Source organism: Schistocerca cancellata, chromosome 12 (genome assembly GCF_023864275.1).
Source record: "Schistocerca cancellata isolate TAMUIC-IGC-003103 chromosome 12, iqSchCanc2.1, whole genome shotgun sequence".
Classification (NCBI taxonomy): Eukaryota; Metazoa; Arthropoda; class Insecta; order Orthoptera; family Acrididae; genus Schistocerca; species Schistocerca cancellata.
In genome coordinates this window covers 147,446,348-147,462,723 of record NC_064637.1, presented here as the reverse complement: position 1 = coordinate 147,462,723, position 16,376 = coordinate 147,446,348, and the positions used below count along the sequence as shown (strand labels likewise).

Below are 16,376 nucleotides of genomic sequence, written 5' to 3'. Positions count from 1 at the left end.
GTCCAGATGGCTTGCATAGTGAATCAACTGTTGCAGTCATTTTATGTTGTGTGCAACGAAGGATATGTTGCAGGGAGAGTTCCCACCTGCTCAACGTAGAAAAGCCAGTGTCTTTGAGAAGTAACCAGCTATGGCACAGGCTCTTAAGCAGTTGTGTTGAAGTTGAGCACATAGTCAGGTTGCACTGCTCAGAAACCGGGCGGTCCAGCTGTCTCTCGACAAAAATTTGGTGGTGGCCATCCGTGCAGGCAAACAGCTTGTCAGTGGTCGTGCCCATGTAGCATGCACCACAGTGGTTTCAGCTGAAGTGTTAGACCTTGCGGCTGCTTACACAGGTGGCACTGCCATTTTTGAAGTAGGAGATGCCAGGAACAGAAATGAAGTCGGGAGGATAGGTATTGCATATATCTCGTGACTGCAAAATGTATCCAAGGTGGCCCGCATGCTCGGTGGTAGTGCACCACCCTTCCACTCTGAGGGCCTGGGGGCGAATCCGCCAGAGTCCTGACACATCCATTGTAGTTTCATTATAAGACGTACTGGGAACAGACCCATCAACAGCAGTTAGTTCGTGTGCAGGAAGTCTTTTACAAATTGTGCCCGCTCTGAAAAGGACCGTTTTTGTAGCTAGGACATTGTTTACTTAAAGTGGGTGCTCAAACTGGTGACACAAGCTTGGTAACGTCGAACGGTGTTTTGCCGAACTCTTTAAAGGATTCCTGGTATTGCCCTGATGTGATTTGCGGCATGTTGAATGTGGTACCTTAATTCCTCTTCATTTCTAGGTGGGTGACCTAGAACCTTGAAGAATCCCCACAGGAAAAAGTTTAGTGGCGTGAAGTTTGGTGACTGCAGGAGCCACGTCCTACGAGCACCTCTGTCAATTACCTGGCGGTCAAAGAGTTCATTTAAATATCCGTGCACATCAAGACTGTTATGTGAGGGCATCCCATCGTGCTGCAACCACATGCATAGCTCTATGTCCTGAGGAACATCTTCCAGTAGGCTGGGTAGAGTTTCTCGCAAAATGTGAAGGTAATTTGCCCTGGTGAATCAAGGAGGTATATGGACCGGCCCAGTCAGATGCTCACCCAAAATACCTGCCCAAATGTTGAGTGAAAATCGTCCCTGGTGTCCATAGACGTACGTGACGTGAGGATTTACACTTGCCCAGTAATGACCGTTTCAAGTATTGTAAAGGCCAACCCGATGCAAAGGTGCACTTGTCAGTAAACAACACAATGGCGGGGATGTCGTGATCTCGTACAACATGTTGCAGAAACCACTGGCAAAACCCTAGCCTGTGTTCATAGTCTGCAACAGGATTTAGGTCTTGGACAGGGTGGAAACTAAATGGATGCTGGCCATCATCCCTCAAAACCTCCCAGACTAACTGACGAGTGACCCCCATGTCGTGTCCAACCACTCGAGTACTTGTCGTAGGTGCTTCCTCGAAGTGCTCGAGAACAGTCTCTTCAAATGCAGCGTCCCATCGTGTTCCAGGTCTTCCAGCATCACTGTGATATTCCGCTAATGAGCCTATTTTGCCAAGTTGCTGGTGAATTGCTGTAAAAGTTTGCGGGTGTGGGTGGAGTCTTGCTGGGTACCGTTCCTCATACAACCGTCGACCTTCATGCGCATTACTGTCGGCTAGTCCATAAACATAAACCGTATCTCGTTGCTATTCAAACGAATACTGTGCTGCCATGCTTACTGCATGACTAAATCGTTGGTGACGTGTGTGTCCTCCAAAGCAAAGCTTGCATGTGAATGCCTCTGATGTGAGGTGGAGACAAACAGCAAGACCTATTCGACACGTGTGTATCACACTGGGGTAGTGACGGGGCAAGGGACATTTGTATGTATGAAATGACAACCATAGCTCTGCCTGTCAACTGATGAACAGCAACAGGGTACTCCCACGGCCAACCGGAGGGCGTGGCGCCAAATTTCCGTAGTTTAAAACTGGTGCATTGACAACCTATACAGTATCAGCAATTTTGGTTGCTACTGGCATCAGATATCCAGAGTTAAAATTTCATGACACAATTTTTCTCCACCCTGTATATATGTATTAGGGATATGAGCCACGGGCCAAGAGGTTGGAAGCAGGGTGGAGTAGGGATGGATAAAGACATTGCGTAGCTTTAGCTTCAGTAGACAAAGAAATACCAGTGTTAGGGGTCGGAAGATAGTGGGTAGGATATTCCTCATTTCAGGGCACAATGGGAGGTAGTCGAAACCGTACCAGAGAAAGCAATTCAGTTGCCCCAGTCCTGGGCACTACTGAGTCACGAGGGAGACCCTCCTTTGTGGCCAGATAGTGGGTATGTGGGGGACAGTAGGTGATAGGATAGACAGACTGCGGAAGATCTGTTTTTGGTCCGGGGGAGGATAATTTTGGTCTGTGAGGCATATTCAGAAAGGGGCCTGCTCGTTGCAGCAAGTGTGATGACCTCAGGTGGCCAAGTGTGATGACCACAGGTGGATAGTCCATTTCTTGGGGTCGAATGGGTGACGGCTGTTGAAACAGAGGTATTGTTGGTGGTCAGTAGGTATGATGTGGACAGAGGTTCTGGTGGAGTTATCCTCGAGATGGAGGTAGACATCACGGAAGGTGACTTGCTGACTCACCTGCATACTCCTTTCCCCTGTATTTAGTCGAATTGACAGCCCTTAGATTTGTGCGATTTATTGTATGCCCAAAATTTATCAGATTTCTTTTAGTACCCTTGTGGATGACCTCACACTTTTCTTTGTGTAGTGCCCCGCATTTTAAGTGGACATGACTGTACAACGCCCACATTAAGACATTGCAAGGTGAGGAACAACTTATCTGATATGATGAGGATGCATTTAAAAAGAAAATTATGTTGTAGAAGGAAGACTTTTTGACACAGTCCAGTTTCCTAAGCTCATTGTAGCTAAAGAAAATGTGAGACTTTAAGGAATTAATGTTGGCCTTGAAAGAACTACAGACATAGTTTCTTAAATGTGTTGAAGACACTGTCAATTGTACATTGTTTTTGAACTTCTAGATCAATGGAAAGCACTCCTATGCACGTTTAGATGTCATTGATTGACCTGCAAGGGAATTCCTGTTTTAATGACAAATCCTTTTACATTGAAACGGCCCAGGACATCTACATTGCTTTCCTCGGGTAGAGTTTCCACGTCTCAATAATGATGTGGCAAAACTGTTACAATATTTTGGTTGACACATTTGTGTGAAAGACCTCTTTTCAATTATGAAACTAAATAAGTCATGACTATGTAACAACTTGAGTGCGAAAATCTATGAAATTGTCTGTGTCTGTCTGTATGTAGGCAGTTGGTACCAGATAAAAATTGTCTTCAGTGTGCCAAAAATAAATAACACTGAAAATTTATTTTATTTGTCATCTATGTTGTTGAGAAATGTGAAATATAAAACCGAGTTGTATGCATTGTGACTGCACTGCTATTTAAATGTGACACGTTTACAGTTTTCCTCTCTCGCCGCTCCTCACATTCAGACACAATATGGCGGTGGGAGGGAAACGTGCTGCATAGCTGAGCACTATGGCACTTGTGCCAGGGTACAGCCCACGAGCTGAAATCTTGGCTGCCCCAGCTTAAGGCAAATGACGGCACGGTCCCCTCGAAAGGGCTCGGCTTCTTTCCTTCTCCATCATTTCCCAATCTGAGGTTGTGCCACATCTCTAATGACCCCATTATCGACGAGACGTCAAACCGTAATCTCCTCCTCCTACGTGAATGAGTGCACTGTTTGGGACATTTTCTGACTGACAGTATAATTTCTATTGTTATATGACAACAGTGATGATTTTGTGGATTTTGTTGTGTGACACCATTGATTTTTTTATCAACTATTATGATGTTGTAAGTGTTTTTATTAAACTGATGATGGCCTGTGGACCAAAACTGGTTGTTCAGTAAAGAAACTTTATCAGCATCTGTTAGTGGTAAATCATTATGTTCTTCAAATATTTACAAGCTGTGTGGCACCAGCTTTTTAAAATATATTGTTTCTCTTTTCCCCCAGCATGACACCAGAACTTTTTGAGACAATGAGGCTGTGGCTGGTGGTCTTCGCAATTCTCTTGAGGATAGTCTTGATGCCCACGTACCTACAAGCATACCTCAACATGGCCTACCATCGCCTGGAGGAGCAGAAGAAGGAAGCTGGCCGTATCACCAACACTGAACTCCAGAAAAAGGTAGTGTGTGTGTCTAATGAAAGCAGTAGCACGTGTCTCATATTTGTCATACACCAGTAACTGTCACCTGTTTTCATGAGGCTATGTGTCAGCTTTTGTGACATTTCCAGCAGGACACATTAACACATTTGTAATAAACTGCACAACCACAGTGACTGATGTAATCGATTTGGATGAAACATTAGGACACAGTTCGAGATGGAGAAACAGTCTCATGTTAAGGGGACTGGTTTGTGAACCAAAGGAGAAATGTTGACAAATTTGCCAGTTTTCTTAATAGAGTAGCTCAAAGGATAAGAGTTGTAAGCCCATGTAATGCGTACTATCTTTTAACAGGTCTCTTGGGAACATTGTGATGAGTATGCTGTGTACTCACTGTTCACCTAAAGGGAACGGCAACCCCTCAGACACGGAAGCAGCACCAGTTTGGTTGTACATACGGGATGTTGCTTCCCTATAGAGAGTTGATGACAGCTGTCAGGAGAAGCTTAACAGAGGTTCTCCGCGCCAGGGACTTATTTTCTCCACTGTGCATGTGTGCAGAACTGGATCAGCTATATAGGGCAGTGCAGGCCAACAGGTTTGCAGTTAGCTCCGCTGGAGCTCTGCATCAGTTTGTGTGCTTGCTCTTAGCAGCCCACCAGTCAGAGCCGGGTTGGAAGCCACTGCGCAGGACCTATGACTTTCCAGTGACATCTAGAAACTTATCTGTTTGCCGGCTATGCCGAATGCTTGACCTCCATTGTTAGTCATTATCAGTGGCATAGGCTTCACGTCCTACTTCATTTATACCAGGTGTGAGGCTGTTTGTGTCTGAGAAGTTATATATATAATAGAAGGAAACATTCCACGAAGGAAAAATATACCTAAAAACAAAGATGATGTGACTTACCAAATGAAAGTGCTGGCAGGTCGACAGACATACAAACGAACACAAACATACACACAAAATTCAAGCTTTCGCAACAAACTGTTGCCTCATCAGGAAAGAGGGAAGGAGAGGGAAAGACGAAAGGATGTGGGTTTTAAGGGAGAGGGTAAGGAGTCATTCCAGTCCCGGGAGCGGAAAGACTTACCTTAGGGGGGAAAAAAGGACGGGTATACACTCGCACACACACACATATCCATCCACACATATACAGACACAAGCAGACATATTTAAAGACATGTCTGCTTGTGTCTGTATATGTGTGGATGGATATGTGTGTGTGTGTGTGTGTGCGAGTGTATACCCGTCCTTTTTTCCCCCCTAAGGTAAGTCTTTCCGCTCCCGGGACTGGAATGACTCCTTACCCTCTCCCTTAAAACCCACATCCTTTCGTCTTTCCCTCTCCTTCCCTCTTTCCTGATGAGGCAACAGTTTGTTGCGAAAGCTTGAATTTTGTGTGTATGTTTGTGTTCGTTTGTGTGTCTGTCGACCTGCCAGCACTTTCATTTGGTAAGTCACATCATCTTTGTTTTTAGGTATATTTTTCCTTCATGGAATGTTTCCTTCTATTATAACCATATATATATATATATATATATATATATATATATATATATATATATATATATATATATATATATATATATATATATATATATGAATATAATAGAGGGAAACGTTCCACGTGGGAAAAATATATTTAAAAAGAAAGATGATGAGACTTACCAAACAAAAGCGCTGGCAGGTCGATAGACACACAGACAAACACAAACATACACACAAAATCTAGCTTTCGCAACCAATGGTTGCCTCGTCAGGAAAGAGGGAAGGAGAGGGAAAGACAAAAGGATTTGGGTTTTAAGGGAGAGGGTAAGGAGTCATTCCAATCCCGGGAGCAGAAAGACTTACCTTAGGGGGAAAAAAGGACAGGTATACACTCGCACACACACACATATCCATCCACACATACACAGACACAAGCAGACATTTGTAAAGGCAAAAATGTCTGCTTGTGTCTGTGTATGTGTGGATGGATATGTGTGTGTGTGCGAGTGTATACCTGTCCTTTTTTCCCCCTAAGGTAAGTCTTTCCGCTCCCGGGATTGTAATGACTCCTTACCCTCTCCCTTAAAACCCATATCCTTTTGTCTTTCCTTCTCCTTCCCTCTTTCCTGACGAGGCAACCGTTGGTTGCGAAAGCTAGAATTTTGTGTGTATGTTTGTGTTTGTTTGTGTGTCTATCGACCTGCCAGCGCTTTTGTTTGGTAAGTCTCATCATCTTTCTTTTTATATATATATATATATATATATATATTTAAAAAGAAAGATGATGAGACTTACCCAACAAAAGCGCTGGCAGGTCGATAGACACACAAATAAACACAAACATACACACAAAACTCTAGCTTTCGCAACCAACGGTTGCCTCGTCAGGAAAGAGGGAAGGAGAAGGAAAGACACATATATATATATATATATGTGTGTGTGTATATATATGTATATATATGTATATATATGTATATATATATATATACATATATATATATATATATATATATATATATATATATATATTTAAAAAGAAAGATGATGAGACTTACCAAACAAAAGCGCTGGCAGGTCGATAGACACACAGACAAACACAAACATACACACAAAATCTAGCTTTCGCAACCAATGGTTGCCTCGTCAGGAAAGAGGGAAGGAGAGGGAAAGACAAAAGGATTTGGGTCTTAAGGGAGAGGGTAAGGAGTCATTCCAATCCCGGGAGCGGAAAGACTTACCTCAGGGGGAAAAAAGGAGGGAAAAAAGGACAGGTATACACTCGCACACACACACATATGGGATATGTGTGTGTGTGCGAGTGTATACCTGTCCTTTTTTTCCCTCCTTTTTTCCCCCTGAGGTAAGTCTTTCCGCTCCCGGGATTGGAATGACTCCTTACCCTCTCCCTTAAGACCCAAATCCTTTTGTCTTTCCCTCTCCTTCCCTCTTTCCTGACGAGGCAACCATTGGTTGCGAAAGCTAGATTTTGTGTGTATGTTTGTGTTTGTCTGTGTGTCTATCGACCTGCCAGCGCTTTTGTTTGGTAAGTCTCATCATCTTTCTTTTTAAATATATTTTTCCCACGTGGAACGTTTCCCTCTATTATATTCATATATATATATATATATATATATATATATATATATATATATATATATATATATATATATATATATATATGTATGTATTTTTTTTTTTATGGAGAAGAGTTTGCTCCCACACTTTTTTTTCTGAATTGTATTTTGTGTTGCAAGTGAAACAAAGCAAATCAATTATTTATGTACAGCACAGTTACGCATACCTTGAAATAAAATGAAGTAAAATCATATTTTTTTATGGAAGGTCTTTTCATCTTTAAAGCAGACTTTCAAAAAATTGTTAATAATGATTGTAAAAATTTTGGCAACTTATAGTTTTTCTTTAAAACATCTTTGATTTTCAGTAAACTATGTCTTAAACTAGTATATAAAATTTCAGCCTTCTATCTAATACATCAGATAATGACTACCATCAGCTGCAGAATGGAATGACAACAGTGAAAAATTGTGCCGGAATAGTTTGTAACCAATATGTACCAGAACATCGAAAAAGTAAACTTCCAGGAAATTCAAATTAAAGTTAAAACTTGTTTCCCTGTCTATCCTGCATAAAACTAATGCTTCCCAGATCCATATTCATCTTTTTTCTGGCGTTTTTCTTTCTCCCTTTTCTTTTTCAAACTACTTCTCCTGCTTGTTGTTATCGATTCTTTCGTGGATTGCACCACTGACTTCCCTGCTTTGAAGAGCCTCCTGTGGTCAATGACAAATAAAGTTCTGTGCATAGTGAGTCCACCAGGCACTCCCATCAATTTCCGTAAACTTAAACTTTGTCACTATAACATAACATAGCAGAGCATCCGGCACACCTATTTTAAAGTTTCAGTCCTACCGAGCCCATTTTTGGTATCCTTTTACATATACAGCTTCTAAAACTCTCATTTGAGTTTTGAGTCCTACCCTCTAATAATCCTAAGTTACTAACAATACTATAAAAATGAAAGTTGCTACTTACCGTATAGTGGAGATGCTGAGTCGCAGATAGGCACAACAAAATGACTGTCACATATAAAGCTTTTAACCAGTAAGGCCTTCATCAAAAACAGGCGACAGACTGACACACACACAGCATCTCCACTGTATGGTGAGTAGCAGCTTTCATTTTTATAGTATTGTTACATCCCATTCTGGATTTTCCATTGTTTGATTAAATATATAGGTTTTTCAACTTCCATTATAGCAAACGGCAAAGAATACTTATGGTGAGAGCAAAATTCTTTTTTTAAAAGAGAGCTGTTTGCCTGAAATGGAGTATTGTCATGCGTGCAGTCACTTTCAAATTGCTCTAATTTTGGGGCTTTCTTCTGTACGATTTCCTCTAAGTAAATTTTTTCTTGTTCAGAAAACTACAGATAAATTTTTAAGACATAAATTAAAATATTGATTCTTCGGCATTTATTCATGTACTAGTTCCTTAATATGTCATGATAAATACAGAATCGCTAACAATTTGAACATGGCTCTTAGGAAGGAGGTGTGTTAAGCAGAGATGGGGACAGCCTCATCTGAAGTGACGGGTTGACAGCTTTATTCGCCATCTGCATTGGCAGCAACAATGAATCAGTCAAATGAGTAGTGTGAGTTTGTCAAAGAGGCCTACTTTTCTAAGAGATGATAGATTCTCACCACATGATATAAGTAGCAAATTTTGTAAAATAAATATGGTAACCCCCATGAAACATGGATCTTGCCATTGGTGGGGAGTCTTGTGTGCCTCAGCGATACAGATACCTGCACCGTAGGTGCAACCACAATGGTTGGGTATCTGTTGAGAGGCCAGACAAACATTTAGTTCCTGAAGAGGGGCAGCGACCTTTTCAGTAGTTGCAGGGCCAACAGCCTGGATATGATTAACTGATCTGGCCTTGTAACATCAACCAAAACGACCTTGCTGTGCTAGTACTGAGAATGGCTGAAAGCAAGGGGAAACTACAGCCGTAATTTTTCCTAAGCGCATGCAGCTCTACTGTATGGTTAATTGATGATGGCATCCTCTTGGGTAAAGTATTCTGAAGGTAAAATAGTCCTCCATTCGCATCTCCGGGTGAGAACTACACACGAGAAGGTCTTTATAGGGAGCAACAAAACTGGTGTTCTAAGGATCGGAGCGTGGACTGTCGGATCCCTTATTGGGCAGGGAGGTTAGAAAATTTTAAAAGGGAAATGGATAGGTTAAAGTTAATGTAGTGGGAATTTGAAGTTTGGTAGCAGGAAGAACAGGACTTCTAGTCAGGTGAATACAGGGTTATAAATATGAAAGCAAATAGGGGTAATGCAGGAATGGGTTTAATAATGAGTAAGAAATGGAACATGCATAAGCTACTATGAACAGCATAGTGAACGCATTATTGTAGCCGAGATAGGCACAAAACCCACACCCAACACAGTAGTAAAAGTTTATAGCTCCGCAGATGAGGAGGAGATTGAGAAAATGTATGACGAGATGAAAGAAACAATTCAGATAGTTATGGGGAATGAAAAGTTAATAGTCATATGGGACTGGAATTTGATAGGAATAAAAGAAACATTAGTAGGTGAATATGGATTGGGGAAAAACTGAAAGAGGAAGCCGCTTAGTAGCATTTTGCACGGAGCATAATTGAATCATCGCTAACACCTGGGTTTAAGAATTGTGGAAGAAGGTTGTATATGTGGAAGACACCTGGAGGCACCAAAAGGCTTCATACTGATTATTTAATGGTAAGACAGAGATTTAGAACCAGGTTCTAAATTTTAAGACATTTCTAGGGGCAGATGTTGACTCTGACCACAATTTATTGGTTATGAACTGTAGATGAAAACTGAAGAAACTGCAAAAAGGCGGGAATTTAAGGAAATGGAACCTGGAAAAACTGAAAGAACCAGAGGTTGTAGAGGGTTTCAGAGCAAATATTAGGAAATGATTGACAAGAGCAGGGGAAAGGAATAGAGTAGAATAGTGGGTAGCTTTGAGAGATGAAATGGTGAAGGCAGCAGAGGATCAAGTACATAAAAAGATGAGGGCTAATAGAAATCCTTGGGTGACACAAGAGAAATTGAATTTAATTGATGAAAGGAGAAAATATAAAAATGCAATAAATGAAGCAGGCAAAAGGGAATAGAAATGTCTCAAAAATGAGATTGACAGGAAGTGCAAAATGGCTAAGTAGGAATGACTAGAGGACAGATGTAAGGATGTAGGAGCATATATCACTAGGAGTAAGATAGATGCCACCTACAGGAAAATTAGAGAAACCTTTGGAGAAAAAGAGAACCACCTGTTTGAATACAAAGAGCTCAGATGGAAAACCAGTTCTAAGCAAAGAAGGGAAAGCAGAAAGTTGGAAGGAGTATATAGAGGATCTGTATAAGGGTGATGTACTTGAGGGCAATATTATGGAAATGGAAGAAGAAGGGAGATATGATACTGCATGAAGAATTTGACAAAACACTGAAAGACTTAGGTCAAAACAAGGCCCTGGGAGTAGATAATATTCCATTAGAGCTGCTGATAGTCTTGGGAGAGCCAGTCCTGACGAAACTCTTTCATCTGGTGAGCAGGAGTATGAGACAGGCAAAATACTGTCAGACTTGAAGAAGAATGTAGTAATTCCAATACAAAAGAAAGTAGGTGCTGACAGTGTGAAAATGACTGAATTATCAGTTTAATAAGTCACGGTTGCAAAATACTAACGTTAATCCATTACAAAAGAATGGAAAAACTGGTAGAAGCCAACCTCGGGAAGACCTGTTTGGATTCTAGAGAAATGTAAGAACACAAAAGGCAATAATAACCCTACAACTTATAGAAGATAGGTTAAGGAAAGGCAGACCTACATTTACAGAATTTATAGACTTAGAGAAAGCTTTTTACAATGTTGACTGGAATACTCTCTTTCAAATTCTGAAGGTGGCAGGGAAAAAATACAGGGAGTGAGAGGCTATTTACAATTTGTAGAGAAACCAGATGGTGGTTCTAAGAGTCGAGCGGCATGGAAGGGAAGCAGTGGTTGATAAGGGAGTAAGACAGGGTTGTAGCCTATCCCCAATGTCATTCAATCTGTAAATGGAGCAAGCAATAAAGGAAACAAACGGAAAAGTTGGAGTAGGAATTAAAGTGCAGGGAGAAGAAATAATGATGACATTGCAATTCTGGAAGAGACAGCAAAGGTGCAATTCTGTAAGAGACAGCAAAGGATCTTTAAAAGCAATTGAATGGAATGGGCAGTGGTTTAACCCTTTCAGACCCAAATTATTCTCAGCCATGAAAAAAAAATATCTATTCATTGTAATAGGTAAAAATGGGTATTAGAAACATAATAAATCCAACAAAATCACTGAAAACATTTTTATTTACATTTTGCAGAATGTCCATTGTAATGGACAAAGAGTATCAACGGTTGTTACATCCCGCATTGTGGAACATTTTGAAAGAATTCCTTCCTTTGACAAAACATAGATGAACGTTACATTTCTCACAAAATACATGAGTTTTATTCTTACAACTAGGCATTTTACACCTTGAAGCTTCTGTATTATCATGGTATGCAGGAAAATGTCCAGTAAGATCATTCCAAATCTCTGGTGCCGGACAAATCTCAGTTCTTGCTCTTTTTGCTTTTATGTCCTGTAAATCACTACTGGGTCTGCCATGTTTCACTTTGGTAGTAGTGCCCATTTTTACAAGAGCCTCTCCTATTCTCATCTTAAAATGAAGCAAAACCATTGTCTCTTTCTCTTCCAGTGATTCAGTATTTCTTTTGTATTCCAACCAACTGTTCACACACGCTAAATCTACAGTGTGGAACAACATTCTCGATGTCCATTTTCTAGATTTAATAAAAATCCTATACATGCTAATTGTCATATCTATTTTGTCAGCACCACCCATAGCATGGTTGTAACGACATACAACTTCAGGCCGTGAGACAGAAACATATGTCTTTCACTTCATCTTGACTACCACATCCTACAAAATTTGATGCCAGAACTACTGGTCTGTTGTCAAACCATTTACACATTATCACTGCTTCATTCATGCTCACCACTTCTTTAGAAAAACCACGCCCTTTCTTTTTCAAATCCTTATCACTGGTGAAAGGTACATTTGGCATGCGACATAGTCTTGCTGTTCCTGCTGCATATATATATTTTTTATTTTTAATATTTCTAGTAAGTTGAATGTTGTGAAGAAATTATCGAAATATAAATAAGCATGTTCCCTGTTAATTCTCTCAACAAGTTTTAGAACAATAGATGCCCCTAAACCAAACTTTTTTTACAAAAGTGTTTGAGATTTCTGGAGCATCTCCTGGGTACAACGGAAAGTCATAGCACAGACCACTTCTTCCACATAATAAAAACAGTTTTATACCCCGAGGTTTAGGCTTTCCCTTACAATACTGCTTTACTCCTAAATGACCTTTGAAAGGAATCATTTGCTCGTCAACACATAATTCTTCCTCAATCTGTAGTTCCAAACATCTACGTCTAATACAATCATAAATGCGTCTCACTTTGTAAAATTTGTCTTTGCAATTTTCTGGCCTTGCCAAATTGTCAACTACATGGAAATTTGATCTCAGTTGGAAAAATCTCTCTTGACATACTTTCCACAGAGAGATCTAAATGCAATGCTGAATCCCAATACATTCTAACTCTGGGGTATTTCAAGCATCCCATAATTATACAAAGTCCTAGGAAAGCCTTTATTTCCGTTACATTTGTCGGTGTAAATGTTTTCCCATGTTGAAATGCATACATGTTGGTTTTTTCAACCATATTTTCTAAGCAAGCATGAGAAATGTACTCTGAAAAATATTGAATGGGTGTCATATCACACTCTGATGGCTGCACTGAATACTGGTCTTCACCTAGAGGTGTGCTTTGGAGTGTAGGCGATTTTCTTCTCCATCTAATATCACTTTTTTCAGTAAACACCCACTCAGATGGAATAAGAGAGTCTTCAACATTTGAGTCCTGTGCATAAGTATGATTTTGGACATCTTCTTCTGTGCTGCAACTATCGTCCTCCATCAGCAACTAAAAATGACAATGCAGTGTAGCAACAACCAGGTCAAAATATATATAATAGTCAGGTGAGATTGATAGTTTTATTATTACATACCAGGTCTAGTGCATTGTGGAATAGATTCTGCATCATCAGGGCCACTTTCATCGTTTTCTGAGAGCTCTAAGACAGAAACCTCACCTGACATCAGCAAATCCAGTATTTGGGAAGCATCCCTCTCAGTATGATAAAATTCTGAAAATCAATATGTCAGATGTAAGCAATTTCATGAACAGTGTTGAAACAAGACGCAAATACCAAGTCTGAAGCAATAACATCAAGTACAACTACTTCAATATTGTACATAAATGCTTGGAATTTTATCTACTGAACCTTTGGTAACATAAAATAAATTAGTTTCATCCCCTACGTTACAAAAAAAAAAAGGCGCAGTTGCATCACAGAAGTTATTTTCATATAGCAGAGATACATTACAAGCACACAAGTAAAAACAACCATTCGGACTAAATGTCCATTTCAATGGACATCAGTTTTGTAACGTCGATAATACAGTGATTTTCCGAAGCATGTATCTAATTTTGCTATAGAAAGTATCCAAAACCTTACTAAAACAAATAAAACTTAAAAACAAGGGGAACTCTAACCTTTAAACACGTGAAATTGGTCGAAATATGTACCCACCTTTTACATGCTTCCTCTGTGCGGCCATCTTGTCTCAAACAACGTCCAAATACTTCGTGACTTCACCACTAGATGGCAGGATCGCCCATCAGATTGAACCACAAGACTTCCATTGCGACGTACAAGCAATCCTAAAAACATCTGTGCTCTCAGATATGAGATATTACTCTCGAAAAGTAGTGTCCATTGAAATGGACAAGGGGTCTGAAAGGGTTAAAAGGCGGATTCAAGATGAACATCAAGAAAAGAAAAGCAAAATGAGGGTAATGGAATGTAGTCAAATTAAATCATGTGATGTTGAGGGAAGTAGATTAGGAGTTTCGCTATTTGGGAAGCAAAATAACTGATGGAGATCAAAGTAGAGACAATATAAAATGTAGACTGGCAAGGGCAAGGAAAGCATTTCTGAAGAAGAGAAATTTGTGAACATTGAGTATAGGTAATAAGTATCAGGAAGTCCTTTCTGAAAGTATTTGTAAGGAGTGTAGCCATCTATGGAAGTGAAACATGGACAATAAACAGTTTAGGCAAGAAGAGAATAGAAGCTTTTGAAATGTGGTGCTACAGAAGAATGCTGAAGATTAGATGGGTAGATCACATAACTAATGAGGAGGTACTGAATAGGATTGGGGAGAAGAGAAGTTTGTGGCACAACTTGACTAGAAGAAGGGATCGGTCGGTAGGACGTGTTCTGAGGCATCAAGCGATCCCCAATTTAGTACTGGAGGGAAGTGTGTAGGGTAAAGATTGTAGAGGGAGACCATAACATGAATACAGTAAGATGATTCAGAAGGATGTAGGTTGCAGTAGTAGTTACTCAAGATGAAGAGTCTTGCGCAGGATAGAGTAGCATGGAGAGCTGCATCAAACAAGTCTTTGGACTGAAGATCACAAAAACAACAAATATAATATGTAACTCATATGAATAAATAATTACATACTTATATTAGAAAAGTCAATTTATAAAAGATTGCAGTTTTTAAATTTTCTTTCTTATTTCATTAGTCAGCTCTCTACGAACCACAATAAGCTTACAACTGTTATGATGATTTTCTCAGTTTCTCTGTTTCCATTTAGACCAAATGTTTTTCACCTATTCGCTGTGCTTAGTGTTGCATTCTTCTATTTGGCATCAGTTGTTTGATCATCATCTCTGAAAGTCTCATATCTCACAACAGCTGTTCCGAAAGTGTGTTAAGTGTTGCACATTTTCTGCTTGTTTACCCGTTTCGTCTACATGATTTTTGATATTTATTGTAATATTATTGGTGATAATATATGAGAAAATTTAATGGGTAAGAAATTTTATAAAAAAATTTACACTGTAATAAACTAATTTTAACTCCTTTTCTAACAATTAAAAAAAGAGTTAATTGTTTAGGAAACCTAAGTTGATGTCTGGCAGTGTCCTCATGGGTCATTTGGTCTTTGGCTTGATATTTTCTTTGAGTTTGATGTTGTTGTATCAAGCTCTCTGTCAGACTACTGCCTGGCTGATATGGATGCATAAAGCAAGTGTATCCTCACACAAGTGTCTGATTTATGAAATAAACCCAAGGACTATCCACATAATATTAAAGACAAGTATTTTTATTTTTAAATTGTTGTGGAATCATGAGATACACTGCCAACTAGGTATGTGGTGCTAGTAATTCTTGCAATTGCTTTGAAGCTAAATATATTTGTCACAAAATTATTGTATGTAATCATTATAGTTGGCAAGTGAGAGTAACAATCCAGTGGTTGTGAAAATAAGTTTTAGTTTTTCTCAGTTTTTGAAAGTTTTAAATTTATATTATTGCTAGCTTTATTTTGTGAAATTGTAGCTTGGGAGATAGTGTTGCTATTTTTTTTCTGTTCATTCCAGATAGCGGCTGTGTTTTACTACATGTGTGTGGTGACTATCCAGTATGTTGCTCCGATCATCATGTGCCTCTTCCTGACGATGATGTACAAAACACTCGGTGAGTCAAACCAGCTGGGTAAGTGTATGACAGATGTGTTGAGTGTGATTCTGCTTTGTGGTTTATTTACATGAGTAGACTACATTTTGTAGCGTCCAAAATAGCCAAAATGAAGGTGAAATAACAGAATAGAAAGCGAAATAGTTGTGATTAGACAGGAAAATTTCTCAAAAACGCTAACGATAACATCTAAAGTAGTACAACATTGTCAGTTTTCTGCAAAATAATGTGAAATCAGTGACTTTTTGAAATATTGCAAATTTTTTCCTATTACTGTATAAACAAAATGTTATAAAGTTGAGGACAAGTTTACCAGTATTTGAATGTTTAAATTTGATTTTGCCTCTTTTTTTCCCTTGGGGCTGAGGTTTGTGTGTAATCTTAAAATGACAGTTGATTTCCCATGTAATGAACAATGATGTGATGTCA

At 39.5% G+C, this 16,376-nt stretch overlaps 1 protein-coding gene and 1 long non-coding RNA gene across 2 annotated transcripts in view; one reads left to right on the top strand and one right to left on the bottom strand.

Moving 5' to 3' along the window:
* The window catches only part of LOC126109398 (transmembrane protein 161B), a 109,350-nt gene that overhangs the window by 77,635 nt on the left and 15,339 nt on the right, over positions 1–16,376 (top strand). Inside the window, exons 9-10 of the mRNA XM_049914428.1 lie at positions 4,046–4,220; positions 15,851–15,947. Of these exons, the coding sequence (XP_049770385.1) occupies positions 4,046–4,220; positions 15,851–15,947 (272 nt within the window). The remainder of the gene's footprint in view (positions 1–4,045; positions 4,221–15,850; positions 15,948–16,376) is intronic.
* On the bottom strand, positions 13,209–14,195 carry LOC126109399 (uncharacterized). The gene is made up of 3 exons (XR_007523686.1): positions 13,984–14,195; positions 13,399–13,536; positions 13,209–13,313 (listed from the first exon to the last, which is right to left on the bottom strand). It is a non-coding gene; the product is annotated as an uncharacterized LOC126109399 (long non-coding RNA).